This window comes from Nematolebias whitei, chromosome 5, assembly GCF_014905685.2.
Source record: "Nematolebias whitei isolate Nwh7 chromosome 5, NemWhi1, whole genome shotgun sequence".
Taxonomy (NCBI): Eukaryota; Metazoa; Chordata; class Actinopteri; order Cyprinodontiformes; family Rivulidae; genus Nematolebias; species Nematolebias whitei.
The window spans coordinates 15,235,375-15,260,325 of NC_056502.1; the positions used below are offsets into that span (position 1 = coordinate 15,235,375).

Below are 24,951 nucleotides of genomic sequence, written 5' to 3' on the forward strand. Positions count from 1 at the left end.
TATATATATATATATATATATATATACATATATATACTGTGTATATATATATATATACATATATATGCAGTCTGTGTGTGTGTATGTGTAAGTTACAAAGTAGAAACCTTGGAAAAGAATAGTCTTTCCCAGCTTTTTCTGTGTTGCCACTCTAAATTAATGAGACATCTCCTATCGCTTCACTTTTGCCACATTCAATTTGGCAGCGATGTCGACGTATGATTCAGCACTCAATGAGGCATCTATTATGTATACTGTATAAGTCTATGGTTACTACCTAGGTACTGTAAGTAGTAGCTTGCCAATTAAGGAAGTAGCTAGGTAGCTACTAGTTTAGCTACATAGCTAGCAGTTTGAAGACAAATTATGTACAAACAGTTCAGTCAAAACAAGTATACGTTTTTCTTGCAGGACAGTTAGTTGTGTTTCAATGCAGCTTTAACAGTCTATGATTGGAACATTTAGCAACAGCATTTAGAATTGCGCCGCTCAAGGTGGCTGCATGTTGGAGCAGCTCTGTTACTTTCATTCTGAGATTTTGCTTTTGGAAACTTTAATTCCTCTTTTTCTGGATGTAAATCACATTTTTTGGATGATTGTTTCCTCTGGTATAGGATGCTGTGCAGCTGGAAGGATTTTTACTGAAACTTTTTTAGTTTTGGACATTTGTTATGATGCGTAACCATGGCAACAAAGCAGTTTTCTACAACCAACAGCAGCTGATTAACATCTCAAAAGCTCAAGTAATATCTCAACTACAGCCCTAAATTTCAAATGAGTTGAAAAGGATGTTCTGTGGACGCATTTTCATCTACCTGCCAGCTGTGCTCGAGGGCCTGACCACTGAGATCCTGGAACTAGCAGGAGACACGGCTCATGACAGTGGAAGGACAGGATCGTCCATCAGCACCTACAGTTGGCTGTCCGCAGCGATGAGGAGCTCAACAAGCTGCTGGGAGGAGTGGCCATCGCCCTGGGAGGAGTTCTGCCCAACATTCAGGTGATCCTGAAGCCCAGGAGGCCAACCAAGTGCAAGTAAACGGATCAACATCTGTGGCCAGTTTTTTCAGATCTGCTATAAGACGGACCATCACAAGAGATCCTTCCCGCCCACAACCATCAACATCTAGAACAACTCTTTTATGAAACAAGGACAATGAGCTACAACAACATTTAATTTCCCTCTGGGATTAATAAAGTATTTTTGAATTGAATTGAATTGAATTGAATTGAATTGAGCAGCATTTGTATTTTACTCTCACTTAGTTAAAATGAGAACTGGCATCTGAGCGACCTCTACAGTTTTACTGTTACCGTATTGCACCTGTTGTGTGTTGCACATTTGCACGAGTCCACTTTATGCAGTCTTGTGTGGTTAGTGTAGTGGTCTTGCATTGTTGCACGTGCTTGCGCGTGTGGACTTTACGTGAGGTGTGAAATTGATTGTTTTTCATGCAACACCTCGTGGAAGGTTGTTCTGTTTCACTGAACACTAGTTCAAATTAAATTTAACCCACTTAAACTTGAAAACCTGGGAAAACGTTGCACAAAATGTATTTTAAAGATCCTTAGAAGAAAGAAAAGCATTGCATGTGTTCATGACCGCCATACCTGCGTTTAGTCTAAATGGGATATAGAATGGGTTTAAAAGTCTTTTGGACACCAGAATGATGCTGATTTTTAGATCAACCTGGGTCTGGGTAGAAGCTAGAGCTCGACCGATATATCGGTACGGCTGATATTTTAGGCTGATATAGGCAATTGGGGACATATCGGTATCTGTGATAATTGGCCTATTATGCGCCGACATAAACAATTCTAATTGTCACTCTTAAAATGCTGGGAACGAGCTACGTCCTTACTTGCAAATGGTGTAATTATACAAGTATCCAGCAGAGGGCGCATGCAGCCTACTTTCTAGTCATGACCATGCCACTTGACTCACACACAGCTGAAGCAGGGAACAACTAAGTACTGAGTAGCGTATTTTGCTGAACAGAATGGTGAGTAACTGATCTGTAAAAAATAAAACAATTACAATAATAAATTCTCTTCGATCCTTCAATCTGCTTGTTATTAGCTACGTGCCTCTCAAATTAGCAAGCCAATGGTTAGATTGCCTTGTAAAACTTTATCCAGCACAATAAATCTAACGTAGAGTTAAATATGTCAGTGTTAGCAACATTATGTTTGTTGTCCTCAATGAAATGCATTGTTTGTCTGAAATCTTCTCTGCAAAAATAAAAATAAAAAATGCTGCTGCAGTCACTACTAATTAGTCCTTCACCATACGTGACTGTTTAAACAACGAACAGAGAAAAGCGTTTCAATGTTTAATTTATATTTTTGTAACACACCTGATAACTTTATGGTGAATAGTGGAGGAAAGCAAACGTGAACGCACGTTAGGAAAACTGTTTCAAGACTTCAAGTGTTAAAACAGGTTTAAAAGTAGCTGTTTATTTAGATTCTTGGGGGTGGACAAAGCTCAACAATTTTCAGCCAATTTATCGGTTATTGGCATTAGCCTCTCCCAGTATCAGTATCAACGACAGCCAAAATCTCCATATTGGTCTGGCTCTATAGAAACAAGAAGCTTCTTTGGGTTTGATGGATTTTCTGTCGTGAACTACTGCAAGGACTGAATTTTAAGGATTTCAGTACCAAGCTTGTTCTTGTAAAGTATATCACGAACAGGGTAAAAAAAAAAACTAAACAGAAAAATGCAACTTTTGGTTGTTTCTTGACAAATAATAAAATATTAATAATCAAGTGTACCTAGTGTTCTTGCGGATCTATTCATTTCCCCTTGGGCTACAACACACATTGATAGATCATTATTCAAAGAAAATATGTTCTTGTTAGTATTTTACCTTGTTTTATATGGCACCTTGATTTGACTGTTTATAACCTTTTATTTGATTTTAATTGCTTTTTGTTGAACTATTCTTGTCTGTACTTTATATGTTCTCTGTCTAAAACAGGTATCTCTTGAAAATGAGGCCTCATGACTCAATGAGCTGTTTAAATAAAGGTTAAATGAAATGAATGTACCTCAATTAAATCTAAAAAGAATTTTAAATCAACAAAAGTAAAATATATCTTGGAACAAACACATCTTCTTATAGCCTTACTGCAGAATACTTTACCACCTCTTGCCTTTCCTTGTTGCAAAATTATTTGCAGGATAAATTTCAATACTGATGTTCTTAATTTCATTTAAACTAGAACTGGAAATTATTGTACCTGCCCTTCATTTAAGTTCACTAACTTCTCTGAGTAGTTATTATTATAAAATCAAATAAACATTTGCAAAACAAAATTTAAAGAAATGTTAGCAATTTTTTTTAAATTTAAATGAAACCAAAGCATTTAATTGATTTATTTTTATTCAAAACTTTCAGTTTCCGTTGCTCCGTTTGGCCAGAAACTGATTTACATAAATTCCACGTTAGACATTCACCTCTCACAAAGTTGCAGTGATTTCTTGAAAACTGAGCCCCGTCCTTCAAAAGTAGCATAAATCAATGTCGGCCTCCGTCTGCAGGAGAAGTATTTCATGTTTTTCCACCCACACATTTCTATAAAGGTACAGTCCATCTGAAACCTGATGTTTCAAATGCCACACATACTTTCTTCTTCCTTCCTTCACCTACGTCTGAACTCTCCTGACACCCTTTCACCTTTCTTCCCCTGCTGTTCCCCCTTTAAACTTTCCCTCTCACCACCCTTGGTCCCCATCCATCCAACCCTCGCTCCCCCCCTCCTGTGCTGAAACCTTACTCGATGATAATTTTAGCAGGAGTGTGACCCAATGTTCACTGACACACTTCTGTTCTACGCTGTTTGTCTTCCCCCCCTCTCGTCGGCTTGCCTCTCCCGGGGGACGTTTTGTACAGATGGCACATTTAACCTTTGTGCAAAACAATGACAGGTTATTGACACTATTTCTTAATGTGGTGTTTTATACAGATACTGATGTGGAGAATCCAATCTAACATTACCCCCATGTCTGTAATTGAAAAGAACATTCAGTGACAGCAAAACCTCCTGAAATTTAATGGCTTCATCTTCTACGTCCCGGTCGTTCCAGCGTGCGAGACATTTGGCAGGTGAACCACGTCCCCTTTAGTAGCTTGTAACATCTGATACACGCGATCTGTCTCATACAACCTCCTTTTATTTAACATAAAGTGTACCCTACAAATCAGGCTCAAGCACACAGTCGGAGTGTGTTTAGAGAGTAAACACACAGGCAGTGCTTTGTTTTCACCACCCGCCTGGAGTGTGTCTGTCAGCGTCGCAAGCGTCCACAGAGGGAGCTTCCTTTTTGTTAAGGTCAAGGGTCAACGACAGCAGTGCCTCTTGAGACAACTGTACAAACGCTGCATGCATTATCGAAGGATTTTGGAGGTGAAATAATTTTAAATGTGAACTAAAACTGATTATTTATGTCTGGGGTTGTGGTTTGATCATCTGGGAACAGTCATAAATAATTCACTCGGTAAGATCTTGGGCTCAAACAAACTCCGACTCCGTAATTTATTTTTGCATTCTGACTACAGCAACTGTTTTGACTGCGGAAATGTTTAGATTTGTTTAATCATCAAGTCTACTAACAAATGACGCTTATAGAAGTTTTCATTTAGGAATGGATATGTATGTATTTATGCTTTTTATGTGTTTATTGTATTTTTAGTCATCTTATGTATGCTAGACCACAGAGAATTGTTCAATTTAAGCTAATTTAATGAAGAATATATATATATATATATATATATATATATGTTTATTTATTTTTATTAATTTTTTTCACTTATACACCTCTTTCTCACAAGTCGTCATGGTTTGGATATTTTTTGCTTTTATTTATCTTTAGGTTTATTTTGTTACTAGTTTGGCCTGTTCAGTAGATTTATGTCTAATTCTTCTGGCCATATAGTATATACATATACAGTGGGGAGAACAAGTATTTGATACACTGTTGATTTTTCAGGTTTTCCCACTTGCAAAGCTTGTAGATGACTGTAATTTTTATCATAGGTACTCTTCAACTGTGAGTGTTGGAATCTAAAACAAAAATCCAGAAAAATACAATGTATGATTTCTAAATAATTAATTTCCATTTTATTGTGTGAAATAAGTATTTGATACACCAGAAAAATTAAACTTAATATTTGGTACAGAAACCTTTGTTTGCAATTACAGAGATCAGACGTTTCCTGTAGTTCTTGACCAGGTTTGCACACACTGCAGCAGGGATTTTGGCCCACTCCTCCATACAGATCTCCTACAGAGCCTTCAGGTTTCGGGGCTGTCGCTGGGCCACACGGACTTTAAGCTCCCTCCAAAGATTTTCTATGGGATTCAGGTCTGGAGACTGGCTAGGCCACTCCAGGACCTTAAGATGTTTCCTACAGAGCCACTCTTTAGTTGCCCTGGCTGTGTGTTTTGGGTCGTTATCATGCTGGAAGACCCAGCCACGACCCATCTTCAGTGCTCTTACTGAGGGAAGGAGGTTGTTGGCCAAAATCTCACGATACATGGCCCCATCCATCCTTCCCACAATATGGTGCAGTCGTCCTGTCCCCTTTGCAGAAAAGCACCCCCAAAGAATGATGTTCCCACTGCCATGCTTCACGGTTGGGATGGTGTTCTTGGGGTTGTACTCATCATTCTTCTTCCTTCAAACATGACGAGTGGAGTTTAAACCAAAAAGTTCTATTTTTGTCTCATCAGACCACATGACCTTCTCCCATTCCTCCTCTGGATCATTCAGATGGACATTTGCAAACTTCAGACGGGCTTTGACATGCGTTGGCTTGAGGAAGGGCACCTTGCGTGCACTGCAGGATTTTAATCCTTGACGGCGTAGAGTGTTACTGATGGTTTTCTTTGAGACTGTGGTCCCAGCTCTATTCAGGTCATTGACCAGGTCCTGCCGTGTAGTTCTGGGCTCATTCCTCACCTTCCTCAAGATCAATGATGCTCCACGAGGTGAGATCTTGCATGGTGCCCCAGACTGAGGGAGATTTTCCGTTAATTTGCATTTCTTCCATTTTCTAATAATTGCACCAACTGTTGTTGTCTTCTCACCAAGCTGCTTGCCTATTGTCCTGTAGCCCATCCAAGCCATGTGCAGGTCTACAATTTTATCCCTGATGTCCTTACACAGCTCTCTGGTCTTGGGCATTGTGGAGATGCTGGAGTCTGATTGATTGAGTGTGTGGACAGGTGTCTTTTATACAGGTCACGAGTCCAAACAGGTGCAGTTAATACAGGTAATGGGTGGAGAACAGGAGGGCTTCTTAAAGAAGAACTAACATGTCTGTGAGAGCCAAAATTCTTACTGGTTGATAGATGATCAAATATTTATTTCACACAATAAAATGGAAATTAATTATTTAAAAGTCATACATTGTATTTTTCTGGATTTTTGTTTTAGATTCCATCACTCACAGTTGAAGAGTACCTATGATAAAAATTACAGTCATCTACAAGCTTTGCACGTGGGAAAACCTGAAAAAACAACAGTGTATCAAATACTTGTTCTCCCCACTGTATATATGTACATATAGATACCATATACTTTAACAGCTTATTTCAGGCCTCCTGCTTTTCATTAGTAATCAGCACACCTGTTGTCAGTCAGTAATCGCTCTTTCCAGTACATGTACTTCAAGGTTTTCATCAAAGTGTTAAAGCTTAAAACGTTCGTGGTTAAACGTTAAAATGTTTAAAGCTCGGACCTTTTGAAGCAGGATTCAGTAAATATCTGACTGTTGTGCTCCTCTTTGAACCACCTCAGTTTGGAGTTTAATTCTGATCGGCGCCATCGGTTAGACCAAGTGACCAAAACTAAAGCGGTAGAGATGGAAACTCCGGCTTTTTCTTCAAAGATTCGGATCTTTTCAGCTCATAAATGACTCTTCGTTTAAAATGACTTCAGGCTACCAAACAGATCTCAAAGCTGGAATTCCCGTCACTACAAAGTAGATCGCTGTGGTCTTAAAACATCTCCACGCTAAAAATTTCCATACACTGTTTATATGAATGAAAATTTACATTATGTTATTGATTTCAAAGGACATATTTGTGGGTCGTGATCCTTGCATCACATTATGACTGATTCAAAGGACGGTTTATATTTGTGAATCCAAAGATGCTGCAGGCTACTGTGTTTCATTTTGACTACTGAATCACTTCTGAGAGTTTTTCTTATGGCTTCTTTAGGGGCAGTTAAAGACACGTGTTCATGAATCCCATCTGGCTCTGGGGTTTGTGCATGCTCTGATCATGAGAGCTATCTGGAAGCTGATTGGTTCGTGAGTCTGAATCTGCATGAATAACAATTCATTTCAGTTCAGTTTATTTATACAGCGCCAGAAGTCATCTCCGAGCACTGAACAGAAACAGTCAATAAAAAGGAAGTTATAACATTATTTATTTGAGGAGCAGACCGTTTTGAGTCTAACTTCATCGTAGACTCTCATCTTGAGCGAGCATGAAGGCGACGGTGGAAAAGAAAAAACTCCCTCATGAGGAAGAAACCTTTAGCAGAACCAGGCTCAGGACAAGTGTCCATCTGCTTCGACCGGCTGGGTTTTAGAAGAACAGGAAAGAGGAACAGATACACAATGGCAGGTCGAGAACCACATGTTAAGATAGAAATAATTTCAAATGAAAACTATTCAATTTTAACAATTAATTTTAAGAAATGAGATCAATTTGTCCTCTACTGGCCAACCCTAACTATAGGATTTATCAAAAAGCCCAGTCTTAAAACTGGACAACGTGTCAGCCTCATGGACAGAAACTGGAAGTTGGTTCCACAAGAGAGGAGCCTGATAACTGAAAGATCTTCCTCCCATTCTGCTTTTGGAAACTCTAGGAACCACAAGTAAACCTGCAGTCTGAGACTGAATAAGTGCTCTGTTAGGAAAGTATGGAACAATAAGATCTGTAACATAAGATGGAGCTAGGTTGTTGAGGGTTTTGTAGGTTAGAAGTAAGATTTTGAATTCAGTTCTGGATTTGACAGGGAGCCAATGGAGAGAAGCTAAAACTGGAGTGATCAGATCTCTCCTACTAACTCCAGTCAAGACTCTGGCATAACGAGCCCCAAAAGACGTCAGCTTGTCAGTGGAGTCAGAAATTAACTTTTATTTCTCCAAATTGAGATTAAATCTTTGTACAACAATCTTTGTGTTTTGTGAGATTTTGAGTTGTAATTATTGTAATATTTGTGTACTGTAACGCTGGTGGGTGTGGACCCCAGGAAGAATAGTCTCTACTGCAGCGAAGACTAATCAGGATCCTTAAATAGAAACAAATACAAAACAAGTTAAAATATAAATCTTAACCTTTCCACAGAACTCCACTTCAAAACGATCTGAACTATCTAAACTATTTGCGTCTCGCTGTTTGCATCATTTTAAGAGCTATTCTGTCTCATTATTTACAGTTTGATAAAAAGAAAATTCTGCAAAAATTACACGTATAGAAAAAGTAATTTTTTCAAATAATGACATCATTATGTTTAATTCAATAAAGCAACACTTGATGACAAAGTGGTGCTCTCGTTTGTTGAGTAAATCAGAAACAGCTCATTTAAACGCCACTCCGAAAATTAAACACAGTAAGTACCAGGAGCAACTTTTACAACTTGGAACATTTAACACATAAAACTGAATGGATTTAAAACTTGACTTTAGTTTGAGCTTTTTGTTGAATTAAACTTACATGTAGTTAATGTTTTGTTTTTTCCAGGACACTGTCTAAAACAGTGAATTCAAACTCATTTCCATCAGTTTTCTTAGCATATTTTTAAAAATCATTTGTAAATTTGCAGCTTTGTTTTCTGCAGTGGCTCAACGCAAAGCGAATTAGAAATAAGTTTGATAAGTAAATTATATAACAAATATTAAATACACCAACGTGAGAGCTGTGTGATTTTTTTTATTTTAACAAATTTTCACTCTTTGACTGGGCTGTTTTTCTTTTTAAACTCCTCTCACAGCAATAAAAACAAATGTGCTTGCTAATGTGAGAGCCAAATCTAAAAACGACCCCCTTCCTGATCAATAAATGAATGATTTTAGCACAATCTATTAACAGCTCTGCACATAAACTCTTCAAATCCTCCGAGGCTCTTGTTTCCTCTCAGACGCCACCACAGCTTTCACACCTGACAGACGTGTGGCTTCATAGAGGCATTAAGCTTGTAAACAGTGTCATTAATTGAGATTTTGTATTTATATCGGACATGTGGGGCCTTCGAGGGGCTCGCGGAGGGTCGGGCATTACAGATTTGCTTTCCTTAACAGTTCAGGAAAACAAGAGGAGGAGAACGTATTGGCGTGTTGTCCTCACTTTGTCAGTTACGACTTCATAAATTCTCGGCACAGATGCTCCAGCCTCGATCGCTCGTTAACTCGCCCTAAAATTCACAACCAACCTCTGTAGAAAACAGCTGGAGGCTGAGAGTCGACTATCCCTGAAGCAGAAATGTGGCTAAAACGGTAAAAGTGGTGGTCTAAACGGTGACAGACATGTCAAGTTGCTCCAGGAAGAAGAACTCAGGATGAGCATTTAAACGTTTAATTTGTCTGGTCAGTTTTCCTGTATACAAGTATTTATACACACCTGAGCATTAGCGTGTGCAGCTTCAGTGGGCGTACAGGTGACACAAAGAAGAAATGTGTTTAAGAATACAATTTACACAAGGACAAGGAAAGAGACCAACTTGGTGTTTGAAACCCATCAATCCATCCATTATCTTTTTTAACTCGCTTCTTCCTTTTCAGGTTGCACTGGTGCCCATATCCAGCGGTCGCTGTGAGAGGCGGGGGACACCCTGGACAGGTCTCCAGTCCATCACAGGGACAAACGAGACAACCATTCACTCTCTCATTCACACCTTGGGATAATTTAGTTACCAATCAGCCTAACATGCATGTTTTTGGTCTGTGGAAGGAAACTGGAGTACCCGGAGAAAACCCACGCATGCACAGGGAGAACATGCAAACTCCACCCAGAAAGGCACCAGGCTGGGATTCGATCCGGCAACCTTCTCGCTCTGAGACAACAGCTCTACTAACTGCGCCACCGTGCCGCCCTGTTTAAAATCCAAACCAAGAAATTCTGGTTTGCTGCAGGAACTGCGTCCCATTTGTCACCTTTGCTCTTATCGGTGACGTAGGCCCCAAAACTGGGTCTGTCCATGTGTTTGAGGCCTGAACGCAACATTACGTCTCGTAAAGCTCGCTTGAAACAAAAAAGCAACGGAGGAGGAGCAGGAAAGAGAGTGGAGTATTGACTTGGACAGGAGGCCGTGAGAAGCAGCCGGTGTGATGTGACAGAGAAACATTTAATAAGTAGCAAATGATGGCTTAAAAGAACGAGAACAGCAGAAGAATGGATGAAGAATATGTGAGAAGTAAAAAGGAGAGAGAATAAACAACCAACCAGGCAGGTAAAAGAAAACTGGAAAACACCTACCAGGGTCTGCTGGTATCTCAGAGCCTTCCTTTGCGATGCATCTGCAGCCATTGACACGCTGTCACTAATCCAGAAATAACCTCCCTGGACACCCCAGCATTTCCAATGGCGTTGGCAACACCATACACTCTGTCCAATATATATTCACGCTTTAACACAGGTCAAATAAACAAGAAAGCATCTTGTTTCTCACTCTCCTGCAGTCTCAGTTTCAAACACTTCGGTTGGAAAAGAGCAGATTACTGAAGAGTAGACGAGATCCTTCCTGAGCAAATGATCCAGAGGCTGCGAGCGTCCCAGCTCCACTGCAGGACGGACAGAAACGAGACAGACAAAGCAGAGCAGAGCGATCTGATGAGGCAGAGGACACAGCTCGTTCCTTTATTAGAACTGCAGACACCTAATAACATGGACACACATAAACAGAACTTGTTGCTCTTGCAGCACCCTCCCTGCCAGCCAGCTATTAGAAGTGTGTGTGATTGGATGGCCTGTTCTGTTTGGACAGTGGTGGGAGCTGGAAGGGCACCCCTCACAGGGCTGCCCCTGCAACGTGAGCGGAAAGGTGCACACGACACCCCCCATGACAGCTCACACCTTATCAGCCAATGCAGCGAGGCATTCCCCCAGAACCCTCACATGCTGGGGCAGTGCTCTCATCCTTAAATGTACCCACTCCACAGAAAAACACACACCCCCAAAGCGCTTCGACAGGACAGTGAAGCCTCCAGCAGGTTCTGGTACCCGGAGGGTCTCGTGCAGGAGGGCAACCAAAGCACGAGGCGTACCGCAGCTCTGCACAACACATCCCTAAAAGAAGAGCTGATGTAAAGTGTTTCTACTTCGTCGGTGGGTTTCTGCGCTCTTCTCCGCCTTGTGAGACAGACAGCCATTATAATGACCACAAAGACACACAGATCCCCTAAACACCGCCCTGCTTTGTGGTCCACACGCTAGCACATAACATCTTAATCTCACCACTCCATCTGAGGCCAGCGGGAAATGTGTTGCTCTGACTGCCAATGTGTGTGTGTGTGTGTCATGGGAGAATGACTGTGGACAGCTGGCTGGGCCTCTATCTGATACACTAAGAACATTATCAGCGGGTGTCGGCAGGGCCGTGTGAGAGGTTCGTACAGCCCAGTTGCAGCACAGGGAGACCTGAGCGAAGCGAAAAAGTGGGGAGTCAGTTATACTATACCTGAGGAGGACGAGGACGGGCTGTACGCCGGCAACAACACACACAAACACAGCAACAAGGAGGATCAAGTGCAGCGAAAGCATGCGCAGGAGCAGAACCTTCGTCCAGAGGCGTTCAGAGCACAAACCAGATTAAAAAAAAATCAACTCGGAGGAAAAAACTGCAGAAACCACGCGTGCATTTTAAAGAAAAAACAACGCATCTTGTTTAAAAGTAAAGGATTATTTATTGTACAGAACGTTTGGCAGTCTCTGCAAGACTTCAGCAGAACTTACATTAAAACCTCTTCAAATCATGGAAGCTACCCTTTAGCTCACTTTATCTCTTTAAATGATCTCTGAATTATAAAAAGTGAATTAATAATAAGGTAAAAACGACCACCTTCCACCTCTTTAAAAACATACTTGTGTTCAGATGGTTAAACTCCAATACTGTTTCGTGCTTTACTTTCCTCAAATCAACACTGTTATAAATAATTGTCTGTTAAAGGCTTTTTCTGGGGACTATAGTGCTTACAAAACCTTCAATAATAGTTTTTATGTTTAGAGGGGAGCCAGAGCAATACAGGACACTGAACGCACCGCCACGGTCATAAGTTTATCTAACAGATCCGCCTCACTTGGCACACTGCTGTAAGAACCTGCATATTAGACCTGGAAGACACATTTTATCATTAATGGATCAGATACCGACACTAAATATGTGTCTCCCACGCACAGATAAAAGAAAAAAAGGTAAGAATTTATACTGAAGTTGAATCCAGCCCACCACCTGTAATGGACAGGACCAGTTTATAAGTGGGTTATAAATCTAACATTTAAAATGCTGCATTTTCCCAACTTAACATTCACACACATGAAAATAAAGGAGTAACTGGTTGAAAGACTTCAGTCTGAAGATGACCTGTACCTGTTTTTGTTTCTATCAAAAGTGAAAGCAATGAAAAAAAAAAACAGTTCTCTATAATTTGCTTCTTCTGCTATTATATTTACAACCTGTCTAACTAGATGTCTGCAGTCATAAAAACTATTAATTAATGAGGAATAGTGATGATCGAGATAATTAAATGCGTTCGTCTCTGTGGTGCTGCCCCCTGCCGGTCACTATTGTAACAAGCAATGTTGCAAACTTAACAAATAAAAAAAAAATTGAGCTTAAAAATTCCTATTAAAAAAATTCGTACAAAACAAAGTGACAAAAATAGATTTGTATACAAAATACAGTTCAAAACGAGACTTGAATGTGAAACCTCAGAGGTTTTGTGCAGTTTGAAAAGAACAGAAACCTTCTAGCTGACACCAGAGTTCATGTGGATGAACAAAAACCCGCTCGTTTTCCTTATAAGGATTTCAGAGTGTGTGTTCGTGTGTGTCTGGGGTTCGAATGAACAAACCTGCATGGATACTGAGTTTAGAACCAGGGGAATGTGGCAGTGTTTGTTGATGTGATGCCTTTCACTGAAAGGCTTCCCCATGTGGAATGATGTGTGTGTTTGTTTAAAGTGCGCTGTTGCACATCAGTACTGAGGCTGGTACTTGGGGAACAGGTAGAGGTCTTTGCAGAGGGAGCTGGTGAACTCCGACATCTCTTTGCAGCGATGGTGGGCCGTGCCCGGAGCGTAGCCCTCCCTCTCTTTGATACGTCTGTTGACCTGAAGGATTGTACAGTAATCTTTTAATAACCAAAATATTTAAAAAAATCACAACAAGCATGTAGGGTAGAAAAGTTAAAGCGTTACTGTTCACCTGCACCAGGATGTCTGCAAGGTGTGTGTCTCTGGCACGAAGGCGGAGTGCCGAGTTGAGTTCCTGGATGAACCAGGACCCTCTCTTGGTGTTTCGCATGGCTGCTGTGCCTTTAGGATGCAAAGATCAAACCATAGCTTGACACATCGACACAACATGCAGAGATAATATAATCTGGTAGAGATCAGACACATCAACTTAAATTAGCAGAAGCAATTTTTACATTTCCATTTTTCACACAGCTTTAACACTGGCCACAAATCTTTATACAAATAGACATTTTCTAACTGTTTTGCTCAATAAACAAGAAATTATGTCGTTGGAACTCAGTTTAACATATAATAGTAAACTCACTTTGAAAACCTCGATTTATTACACCAGTAATCAAACAAATGCACTAAAAGTTGACCATAAGGATAAAGAACCAGTAAGTGCTTAACTGGTTCATTGATTTGTTCTTAAAACAGTTGACCTGCTGAGTGTCCATAAAATTAAATTACTTGTTCACATTTACTTCAAGCAGATTTCTGCAAATTGCACTAAAGAGAAATGAGAGATTATTTTTATATTTGTTTAGGGGGAGTGGGGTATAAATTATTTGTCTTGTTTCAAATGCTGTGCAAAAAGCAAAAAACCATTTCAGATTTACTGATTCTCTGCTGATCTACTCATATTCCTTTAATTTACATTACGGTTGATTAATACAAATTCATATTTCATGAATAAAACCAACAGAGTAGGAAAAAAGCAAACTTACTGATTTTCTGACCTTTGAGAGACGCGAAGCCACAGATCATATCTGAGCGTTGAGGCAGTTTGATTCTAGGCCTCCTCTGGTCCCCTCTTTGCGTCGAGTCTGCATCCCCCTCTCCCTCCCTCCCAGCATCGCGCTGTTCACAGTTTGGTGAGAGAGTCCTCGCTGGCCCGTCTATCTGCTCCACTCCACAGTCCATCTCATCTGAAAAACCAAAAGTCCAGTTCAGCCCAACAGTCAGACGTTCTAATTAAAGATGTGGTGATTCAAAGTTGAAGCGCTCCGGGTTCTTCTTGATCACAGCTGACATCATTGTTCTGCTCTCAGACTTGTCCTGATCCGTCTGGTATGTTGACACAGACAGGATATCAGCTACATCTGCTGAACGGGTTCTGGTTAATTACAGCATGTTGGATATAAGCAGCACCGGGACACGATTTAACACAAAGTCACATTCAGCCTCTGTCCAGTTTGGTCAGCAGGTTTGTCTGGAATCACTACAGAGCTCTGGATGCAGAGTGAGTGCATTCTTCCAGTAAAGAAACTGCCACTTACAGACCTGCATTATCCACATTCAGGGGCTTTCTGGACTCTGATCCCTTCCCTCTGGAAAAAAAATGTCTGCTGACTTCAAAACAGGCTAAAACGCTGCTGTAAAACGTGCGCTCCTCCACCGGGAAGAAGGTTCAAGATTCAAAAAGGTCAAAACTGCCATTAGGAGGACTCTACCCCTGAAGGTCACAAAACCTAAGATCAGTTGGATCACAGACCAGGTGGCACCTGCATTAGGTCTACATGGAGCAGGAAGAAGGTCTGAGTTCAGCTCAGACTGCAGCTGACTAGTTTCAACATTTTCTCTGTGGTTTGTGTCCATTTCTACTGGTGGAATTATGTAATAAATTATATGTGCACTAACAGCCAATTTTTTTTTAAACAATCATATAAAATGACAAATAATACAGAATCCTATCAAAATGTCAACACTCTTGTTCAATATTATGATAGTAAATTATAAAGTTTAATATATTATCTGCTCACGAGCATCATGAGGTTTGCAGGATGTTGCAGGTTTGTGAAGTTACAGATTAATTTTGAAGTCGGAGCACATTTTGACCGAGCTTTGATGTAAAAATAACAGAACGTGTGACATTTTGACACAATCTACATCTGGAGCTGTGCAGCTGACGGATGGCCGCCCACTGTGATAATTACATCAGCCGGAAAAGTGACAGCAGACAACATCTGGGCTCCTGGAAGTAGAGGCTGGTGCTCTCGGCTCATTTCTTGGCATGAAATGTCGAGAAATCCAGAAGATTGAACTCTAATACAGATTTATTCGATCGGTTGTTTACGTACCTCCTCTGCAGGCCTGAACGAAAAACATCTTTGGTTTGTTTTGGAGCAGCGGACAGCGTGCGTTGTCAAAAGTCTGAAACACCCAGTCCAGCTGAAAATGATCAAATGTTACATGTTTACTCTTTAAATGTATTTTCATTTAAGCCCCCCTGTTGCCCTTGGGTCAAAAATTAGCCATGAAGCCTCAGTGTTGAAACTGAGGCCTTGTGGATCATTTTGACCCAAGGGCAGCAGGGGGGTTAAACGATAAAATATGCTAACAGCGTATCAGACGAGCTAACCTGAAGAAGTTGTCCGTCGGTGCCGTAAACCGCCCCATCCACTCCGTGGGACAGCAGACACACCACACAGCTGTCCATTGTCCGGTGTTCTGGTCGCCTGCAGAATGTCTCCAGGCATGTCCTCATGTCCTGCTCAAAGACAATAAGAGGTTCAGTTAAAAGACGAGAAAAGATCAAATCTTCTTTCATCTTCTCTGACTGAGTTAAAGTTGTGTTTGTTCTGTGATTGTTTCTCTCTTAAACCGGCAGCAGAGCAGGTGAACTAGACTAAACAAACAACCGTTGCACTAAAGGACATGTTCTGTGTCAGCTCACCAGCCTTGCTTAAACAAAGGTCTTTAACACAGTTAGACCTACTTAGGTTTACCATTAACTCACTTTTCTTACAACTTTTTAAAGTTTATCATCTAAAAAAATAAAGATTCATCAGAATTTGATTGTGACTCCGAGACTCACCTGAGCTGTGAGGTCTCTGTGGACGCTGACGAGGTAGTCCAGCTCAGTAAAAATCTTCCTGAGGACCTCGTCATCCACTTCACCTCCTTTCCTTGGGTCGAGGTCAGGAGCAGCGCCAGAGTCAAAGGTCACATTACTGATAACCAAGGCAAAGCCACGAGGGGTGGATTTCATCCTGTAAGACTGTAGGGAGGGAAGGATTTTAAAAATATATAAGCAATCCAACCTATATTATCCAGTTGTTTTTACAAACTGATAAAACTTTCACAAACAGGTTATGTTTCTCTTCACTTAACGAGCCCACAGATAAACCATTAAAGACCCAAATTCCTGCAGAACGGCTAACCTGACCAGTTAAACAGAGGTGTTGTACCTGCTGGCAGCGAGAGAGGTAAAAGTCAGGAGTGCATGGCAGGACAGGAGTGGTGATGGGACTGTCGGCATCGAGGCTAAACTCCATGGACTCTGCAGCAAACAGACGGGCGCACAATATAGCAGCAAACAAGTAACAATAATCTTTAGTCCACTTATTCAAAGCTGCATTTCAACTGTATTGAATTACACTGCTGAGAATGAGTCACTCCTAAAGGGTGAGGCATATATGTACACAAAGTAACTGCGCTTTAAAGCAACAAAACTCCTACAACTCTCTATGTAATGGAGATAAATAATGAAAAATGTGTACAAAATTAACAATTAGTTGTTGCTCTGAAAGACTAAAACCATGAACTGGCAACAAATTTTAACATTATAATAAATAACATTTCTTAAAACTAGACAGCACATTAATTCTTTTGTTCTGCCTGTTGTCTCCAGGGAAACAAACACTGATAACAACATTTAGCTCAGAGTGACACACCACTTCAACAACACTCACCGTGTGTCCGTGCTCTCTTTGCAGGGAATTCCTCCTGGGTTGGAAGTGGAAGAGGAGACCTTTTAACTCTCTAAAATGTAAAATAATGCAAAGTCTTTAAAAACAAAACAACAGCCTCTAAATTAGAGACATTTGAATATTTGCTGTAGTAGCAGTTAAGTGTATGTATATTTCTAACCAACTATTAAGACTCTCTCCTGTCAGCTGTTTGACTAACTCAGCAGGGCAGCCTGGATGGGTACTAGGAGCTGCAAGCTTTTGGTAATGGTCACATCTGTCTGTGTTTCACTTTCTCTTGCCTTTGTCCTTTGTCTCTCTTTGTTCCTGTCCTGATCCCTGATTGGGGTCAACTCTCTGGATGACGGCTCTGAATCTGTTTTGCTGCTATCTGAGGACTGGGCTGGGAATGACGAGGTGCTGCTCACCTCGCTCACTTCCTCTAAGGACGTCTGCAAAAAAATCCTGTTACTGAAGCTCATACTTTTATTAACATTTCCTATGAAGTGCATAGCTGGGCTGACAAATATGAAAGCACTGTAAAACACATTTAGAACCTCAAAGTTCTCTGGAAATCGGTGTTACGTCTTGCTCTGCTCACCTCTGTCTTGCTTTCTGCGTTTCTCTCTTGCTCTTTCTCAGCCTGAATACTCTGAGCAGAGTTTGGAAACTGCATCACGTCGTTACACAAATCAGCAGTAAAAACTGTAGCTCTGAGTTATGTGTATTAATGTATACTGACGCACATCAGTGCATGCACTCACGTCTACGTGCGTCTCCTTGTCTTCTTGCTCCAGTGACTGTGTGAGCAGGTCACACAGGTGCTGCTGCTCAGTCTCTCGGAGCGCTGAACAGAAACTGCTAAACGCTCTGGGTCCTCGCTTTGGCAGGAGAAGTAACAACTGCCAGCTGCGTTTCTGAGACGTCTGCTCAGCCTGAAGAAGCGAAGATCAGTTAAAAACACCACAAAACACAGAATAAGCATCAGCTGCACACTTGACTCTTATTTACCTCTTTAATTCATAACTCTTAGCAGGCTATCAAACTGCAAATGTCAACAAAATCGATCTACACAAGACAGGATCGCACAGAAAAAACAACTTTTAAGAAATCGGAGTAAATATCTAAGATTTTATTTTATGAAAACAAAAAATGTAAGTGGCTCATCAAGCACCTAGGAAATAAAATAATTGTGCGAACGATGTTAGAAACAATGTTACATCTGAAATCAATTTAGGGGTTTGACAAAAACAACAGTACGAGTGATGCGTTTCCTTCAGACAAACATTTTTCTCTGCTGTAAAAACTCTGAGATGCTGAGTAGAAAATGTGAACGAGTTCAGATGATTTCTAATTCTTGAGAAAAAAATAAAAGATGATAATTTTTCTTGTGCAGATAGGTAGGTAACGCATCTGTAATTAATGATCATTAGTCTGTGCCAATTATTGTACAAATAGTCTTAAACACCTGTTTACAAACAGCTGAATGAAACAGATCAAAATGTCACTTTGTTTTTTCACCAGTTAATGAAGATGAGACCGTTTTAAAAAAACAACTCTGTCTTCTGCTTGTTTAATACTATTTTATAGAAAGGTTATGGAATAGTTTTGAGGTTTAAATTAATATATTACTAAATAAAGACATAAAAAGATCAAGCATTAAAAATAATAATTTAAATTTTTGTGTGACAAGCATCTTAACAGTTTTTGTTTAAGTGTAGTTCTCAGATGAAGTAACAAGAACCAGCCATGGTTAAACAATACTTTTTCCTCAACAAGAAAATTTGAACAAAAATATCAAAAGTGAAACACGTTCAGTTACAGTCCAGAGTTTCTGTAGAACAATTTGGTCCTATTGCGATGACGACAAATGAGAGATTGTATTACATTTGTCAAACATTTCCTACTCATTTTGGTGCGATACTTGTGATGACGTTGCTTGACAATCTATTAAGAATAATGCCATAAAAGCTGTGAAAATACATTAATTCTTTGATTTAAAAAAACAACATTAAATATGCATTTTTTTATACTACCACAAGTCTACCGCATAAGTTGTAATAAATGAGTGAAATCAGCAGGATCAAAATTTTTTGTCAATAATTACAAGTTTGATTATCAAACATTGATTAGTACACTTTGGACAGTCTAGACAGATATTGTCAGTAAAATAATCCCAGGATGAAAACAGAATCAGAGTGAGAACAATAAAATCAGAAACGACAGGTCAAAAGCGAAAAGGTAAAATTCTTCTCTCTTCTTCTGAGAAGAAACTGCGACTAAAGCTGTAGAGTTCATTTGGTGGATGAAATCGAACAGAGGAGAACAGTAAAGCAAAAGTTGGGACGAGGGTCATATGCAAATGAGCTGCGCTGAGATATTCCAATTTCCAAACTAATGGGAGAATTGCCATAACTGATGATCACCGAGTATAGCGGTAAACAAGGACGAGGAATACTGTTATCTTATGCAATTCTAACAAAACACCCTGAAAAGTTTGAGTTACAATAAGTAACATTAATTTTATAATGTGAAACGAATGTGTTAGAATAAAATTTTAATTCAATTCAATTCAATTCAAAAATACTTTATTAATCCCAGAGGGAAATTATTTTGTTGTTGTAACTCATTATCCTCATTTCATTAAGAGATGTTATAGATACTGATGGCTGTAGGCAGGAAGGATCACTTGTAAAGGTCCATCTCACAGTGGATCCTAAGAAACTGGCTGCAGATGCCGTCCGACCCGTCCACCCAGACTCGGCTGGCCTCTTGGTTCCCCTGGACTGTAGGACCGCTTGAAAGCTGGGCAGAACTCCTCCCAAAGCGATGGCCACTCCTCCCAGAAGTCTGCCGAGCTCCTCATAGCTGCGGACAGCCAACTGTAGGTGCTGAGGGACGATCCTGTTCTTCCACTGTCACGAGCCATGTTTCCTGCTAGTTCCAGGATCTCAGTGGTCAGGCACTCGAGCACAGCTGGCAGGTAGATGAGAATGCGTCCATAGAACATCCTTTTCAACTCATTTGAGAGTTGGGGCCATAGTTGAGATATTATTTCAGCTTTTGAGATGTTATTCAGCTGCTGTTGTTGTAGAAAACTGCCTTGTTGCCATGGTTACGCATCATAACAAATGTCCAAAACTAAAAAAAGTTTCAGTAAAAATCCTTCCAGCTGCACAGCATTCGATACCAGAGGAAACAATCATCCAAAAAAATGTGATTTACATCCAGAAAAAGAGGAATTAAAGTTTCCAAAAGCAAAATCTCAGAATGAAAGTAACAGAGCTGCTCCAACATGCAGCCACCTTGAGCGGCGCAATTCTAGAATTCAAATCGAAACATTTAAAAAAAATCACAGCTAATATAACTTTGAGCATGTATCAGGATATAACTTTAAGTTGTTTTATTGAACTTATGTTTAAATAACAGCAAATTCACTTTCTACGAAAAGCAAACTGAACATTTATTATGTTGAAGAGATGTGTGTCAACCTAATAAAATAGTTTGAAGATTACAATAAACTCTGGACAAGAATTCCTTTGTACCTGAACCTTGTGTGAACGTACAGATGGCAAATAAAGACTGACTGACATATGGCATGTAACAGACCAAGAGACGAGCTTGACGTAACTTCATGTTGCTGGTACGCTTGCTGGTATTTTTGTCAAACATGTGATTATAGGCTGTTTATGAAAAAACGTGCTCCCATACCATGATGCTCTCTGCCATGCTCTCAGTCAGGATGTTGTCTGCCAGCAGTGACTGAATGAGCAGCTCATCCACCACCAGCTGTTTGCACAAAACAGCAGAGCGTCTGCGTAGAGACTGTTTGTCCCTCTCTAGCATGCCACACTCCAACATTGTCCTGCAACACACTGCAGACAGGACAGATAACAACATACATGAGGGTATACACACACAACGCGCCCCAACTGCTGATACGTGTGAACAAACTGCACAGTCAGTGTAGTTTGTCCTTTAGGATAAATAAAACAAATGTGATGCCTTCTAGTTTAATTCGTGTAACAATCTAGCACATAAATGAATAACGCTATTTGTATGTACACATTTCCAAAACATCTGGAAAAAAATACACATACATCGCTGAGTAAACAATACAAATGTAGGTTAAAGAAATCGATGATCAACAAATAAGTACTGAGAGAAACATATTAAATGTTTATAACTAATAATAACACGAGTTTCGTTTAAAAACAATTGACAGTTCACGCTAACGCTAAATGATGGCAGCTAGTTACCGATGCTAGCTAGCCTGCTAGCGAGCTAACTTCGACTTTTTCTGCATTTAAGTGACTTTAATACAATTCTATCTAAACTCATAACTCACCGTTTCTGCAACAGGAGACCTAAACGTCCAGGAGGAAAAAGTACTCCACAGTGTTTTGGCTTTTCGCACGATGTTATGCAAATTAAACACACATTTTAACATCCCCCTTTTTTTTCCTCCACTCCACAGATCAACTTCCGCGGGTTCGCGAGCTGCATTGAAGCGAGGAGGAGCTAAGTGCATTATTTTGGGATCTTAACCAATGAGCGCTCGGTACATTTTGATGGGCGTTTCCAGTAGCCAATAGGAAGATTTCTGGCGACCCTTTCTCTTACAGTAAACTGAGATAAGAATTTTAAATTTGAAATGTTGACAAACAACAAATGAGCGTAAGAGTTTGAAGAAATCCACATATTTCTGTTGGTTTAGTAGGAACATGTATTGCTAAAATAGCATTCAAGTATACAAAATAGTAGAAACTTCCATTGACGATTTAACTTATGATGATGATTTAACAGCAACTTTAATGCGTTCAACCGTTATTTATACAGGTTATCTCGAGCACTCATTTACAAGAGAGACCTGTTTTAAACAAAACACAGATCAGGTACAGACAACAAGAGGCAATTACAAAGAATATAAAAAGTATATAAAATGAAATGATTTACAAACTAAACAAAAAAACAGCTATAAAGTGGTGTAAAATGTTAAAAACAGGAACATGTCTGCATTGTTTTTTGACATGAACTTAACAGTTGTTTAAAATCCTTGAGAGGTCAAGGTCGACAGCTTGACCTCTAAGGGATTTTAAACAACTGCTAAGTTAATACAACAAAAGTTTTTTACTTTGAATGTCCACTTATGGCAGAGCTTACTAGATTTTTAACATTTTAAAAGATTAAAACAGCAACATTCTACTTTCACAAGGGTCTTCTTGAGATGTTTTTTCTACTTATAATGTACTTTTACTTTCACTTAGTTAATGTTTATGGGCAGCACGGTGGTGCAACTGGTAGAGCTGCTGCCTCTCAGCGAGCAGGTCCTTGGTTCAAACCCCGGTCCAGGGGCCTTTCTGGGTGGAGTTTGCATGTTCTCTCCGTGCACGCGTGGGTTTTCTCCGGGTGCTCCGGTTTCCTCCCACAGACCAAAAACATGCATGTTAGGCTGATTGGTAACTCTAAATTGTCCCTAGGTGTGAATGGTTGTTTGTCTCTATGTGTCCCTGTGATGGACTCGCGACCTGTCCAGGGTGTACCCCGCCCCTCGCACAGTGATTGCTGGACATGGGCACCAGCGACCCCCGTGACCCAAAATGGAATAAGCGGGTAAAGATAATGGATGGATGGATAGTTAATGTTTATACTGAGGCCTTTGTGTCACTGACACACATAATAAACATATATCTTAAATGAATAAAAAAAAAAAAACATAATTAAAACTAAATAAAATTAATTTTAATGTTTTCAATTGCAGGTGTTTGATTTTTTATTAGCAAATTTTAACAAGTTCCTCAAGTAACACCCAACATTATTTAATTTGCTTCAAAAAATATACATGCTAAATAGTTATTTTGCATCATGCAAGGCTATAAAAATGTGCACACACCACTTTTCTTTCCATGAATCTGCCCCCTTCTTACTTCCCTTTCTAACATTCTCCAGCTCTCTCTACTCCTCACCCTCCCCTGCTGTCTCCCTCCTCACCCTCACTGTGTGCGCTGTCAATAATTGATGATTATCACCAACTCAAAGGGTAACAGAGCCGGGGGAGAGGGAGGAAAAAAAGGAAGTTTCACCCGTTTCTTTATTTATTTACAGGTCTATCTTTAAACCAGTCATAACCACCACTACTAGAGTTTATGACGGCTCAATGACATGGAGCACAATGAGGCAGTCTGACTGTGTCAGTTTTTACAGCTCCAGCTGCACATGTGACCATGAGCAAGTTAATGCTGCATGTTTGACAACAGGACAGAGGGAGAAAAGGGAGGAAGCTTAAATGAGTGAGTGGTAGGGGGGCAAGAGAGGAGGAGGAAGGTGGAGGAGAGGAGGAGAGGCAGAATGATAGAGGGAATTAATTCAAGCTTAGCCAGCCCTGATTGACTCTGTAACTGGCATGTACGAGCATTCAGAGTGACACCAAAACCATGGAGAGGGACAAGAGGAATGACATGTCACTGTCTAAAAAGAGAAGTTTCACCTTTGGGGCATATGGCAGGTGAGTCACACTCTAATTTGAACATATTAGATGCTTTTAGTTAAAAAAAAAAGGGCAATTTCCAGGTAGAAACAACCCTTATTGTTGAAAATAGTTGTCCTCACTTCCTTGTTTACAGCGTGGACAGAATCACCTGTGGTGATGAGACAAGGTGAGGCTTTGTTTCCCCTTGCAGCTATTTTAAGCCTGTTTGAACTTCATTTGACTGCGAGAAGCAGCAGGAGGGGTGACAAATTGTGTCGTGTTGTTGATGTAAACCAACCTGTTGCTTCAGACCTGAATCTGTGGAGAACGACCTCCAGGACAGTCTGGACTCCCCGGCCAGTGACAGCAAGCCCTCACTTTCCTCCAGCAGCAACCAGAGGGTGCAAGAATGTCCTCGCTCACATTCTGTTTCAACACATTGAATAAATCCTCAGTCACTGCCACATTTTTGTTCAGTTGTTTATGATGTTCCTCTTCCTCCCCACGTTTCTCCTTCCCCTTTTTTTTTTTTTCCTTGAACCGCACGTCCATTTTCTGAGTCAGGAAACAGAACTGTTTGAAATCATTGCAAAGCTGCAGGTGAGTTTCAGTGGAATTGATCTTGTGTGTGCGAGCAGCAGATGTTTGTCACCGTTGATGCTCTTGTCCATCAGGGCAGCCGGATCGATGAGCAAAGATGTGAATTCCCACTACCTCTGAAGGTTCGTGTTCGACCTAAACTCACCATACGGACAAAGTATCAACGCTTGAAATGTTGTCACAATACAACCTCAGAACTTAAAGTATTTCACTGGGATTTTGTGCGATGGATCAACACAAAGTAACTGTGAAGCGATGGTTTTCCAAGTTCTTTACAAATAAAAATCTGATAAATGTTGTGTGCATTGTTCTGGACTTTGACTGGGACGTTCTAACACATGATTATGTTTTCATCGTAGCTCTGAATGTTTCAGGCCATTGTCCTGCTGGAAGGCGAACCTCCACCCCAGTCTCAAGTTTTCTGCAGCCTCTAACAAGTTCTCTCCCTTGATTGTCCTGCATTTTCCTCCATCCACCTGCCCATCAACTCTGACCAGTTTACACATCTGAAGAAAAGACGACATGATGCTGCCACCACCGTGTTTCTCAGCGGGGGTGATGTGTTCAGGTTGAAGTACAGGATTTGCTTTTTTGCCACACGTGACCTTTTAATTCATTTCAATTCAATACAAAAGTACTTTATTAATCCCAAACGGAAATTAAGTTTAGTCGTAGCTCATCATCCTGGTTTCATTCAAGAGTTGTTATAGATGCT

The 24,951-nt window shown here is 40.3% G+C and overlaps 2 protein-coding genes across 2 annotated transcripts in view; both read right to left on the bottom strand.

Annotated features, from left to right (window-relative positions):
- clcn1b (chloride channel, voltage-sensitive 1b) overlaps positions 1–10,896 on the bottom strand; it is a 50,256-nt gene extending 39,360 nt beyond the window's left edge. The window contains exon 1 of the mRNA XM_037676192.1: positions 10,501–10,896. Within this exon, the coding sequence (XP_037532120.1) occupies positions 10,501–10,551 (51 nt within the window). The 5' untranslated portion in view covers positions 10,552–10,896. The remainder of the gene's footprint in view (positions 1–10,500) is intronic.
- Positions 10,897–12,994: 2,098 nt separating this feature from the next.
- casp2 (caspase 2, apoptosis-related cysteine peptidase) lies at positions 12,995–21,042 on the bottom strand. The gene is made up of 10 exons (XM_037676217.1): positions 20,879–21,042; positions 17,932–18,102; positions 17,171–17,240; positions 16,667–16,758; positions 16,294–16,476; positions 15,838–15,966; positions 15,557–15,647; positions 14,216–14,404; positions 13,447–13,556; positions 12,995–13,352 (listed from the first exon to the last, which is right to left on the bottom strand). The coding sequence occupies exons 1-10, from the start codon at positions 21,026–21,028 to the stop codon at positions 13,218–13,220; spliced, it is 1,320 nt and encodes a 439-aa protein (XP_037532145.1). The 5' UTR covers positions 21,029–21,042; the 3' UTR covers positions 12,995–13,217.
- Positions 21,043–24,951: the final 3,909 nt, after the last annotated feature.

What these genes read in the sequence shown, in the direction of transcription:
- casp2 (XM_037676217.1), bottom strand. Translation starts at nt 21,028, where the DNA reads ATGTTGGAGTGTGGCATGCTAGAGAGGGACAAACAGTCTCTACGCAGA. An exon ending in AAAGAGAGCACGGACACACG is followed by an intron (nt 16,759 to 17,170) that starts GTGAGTGTTGTT and finishes TGTTTGCTGCAG; the next exon opens with AGTCCATGGAGTTTAGCCTC. An exon ending in CCGACGGACAACTTCTTCAG is followed by an intron (nt 15,648 to 15,837) that starts GTTAGCTCGTCT and finishes GATCATTTTCAG; the next exon opens with CTGGACTGGGTGTTTCAGAC.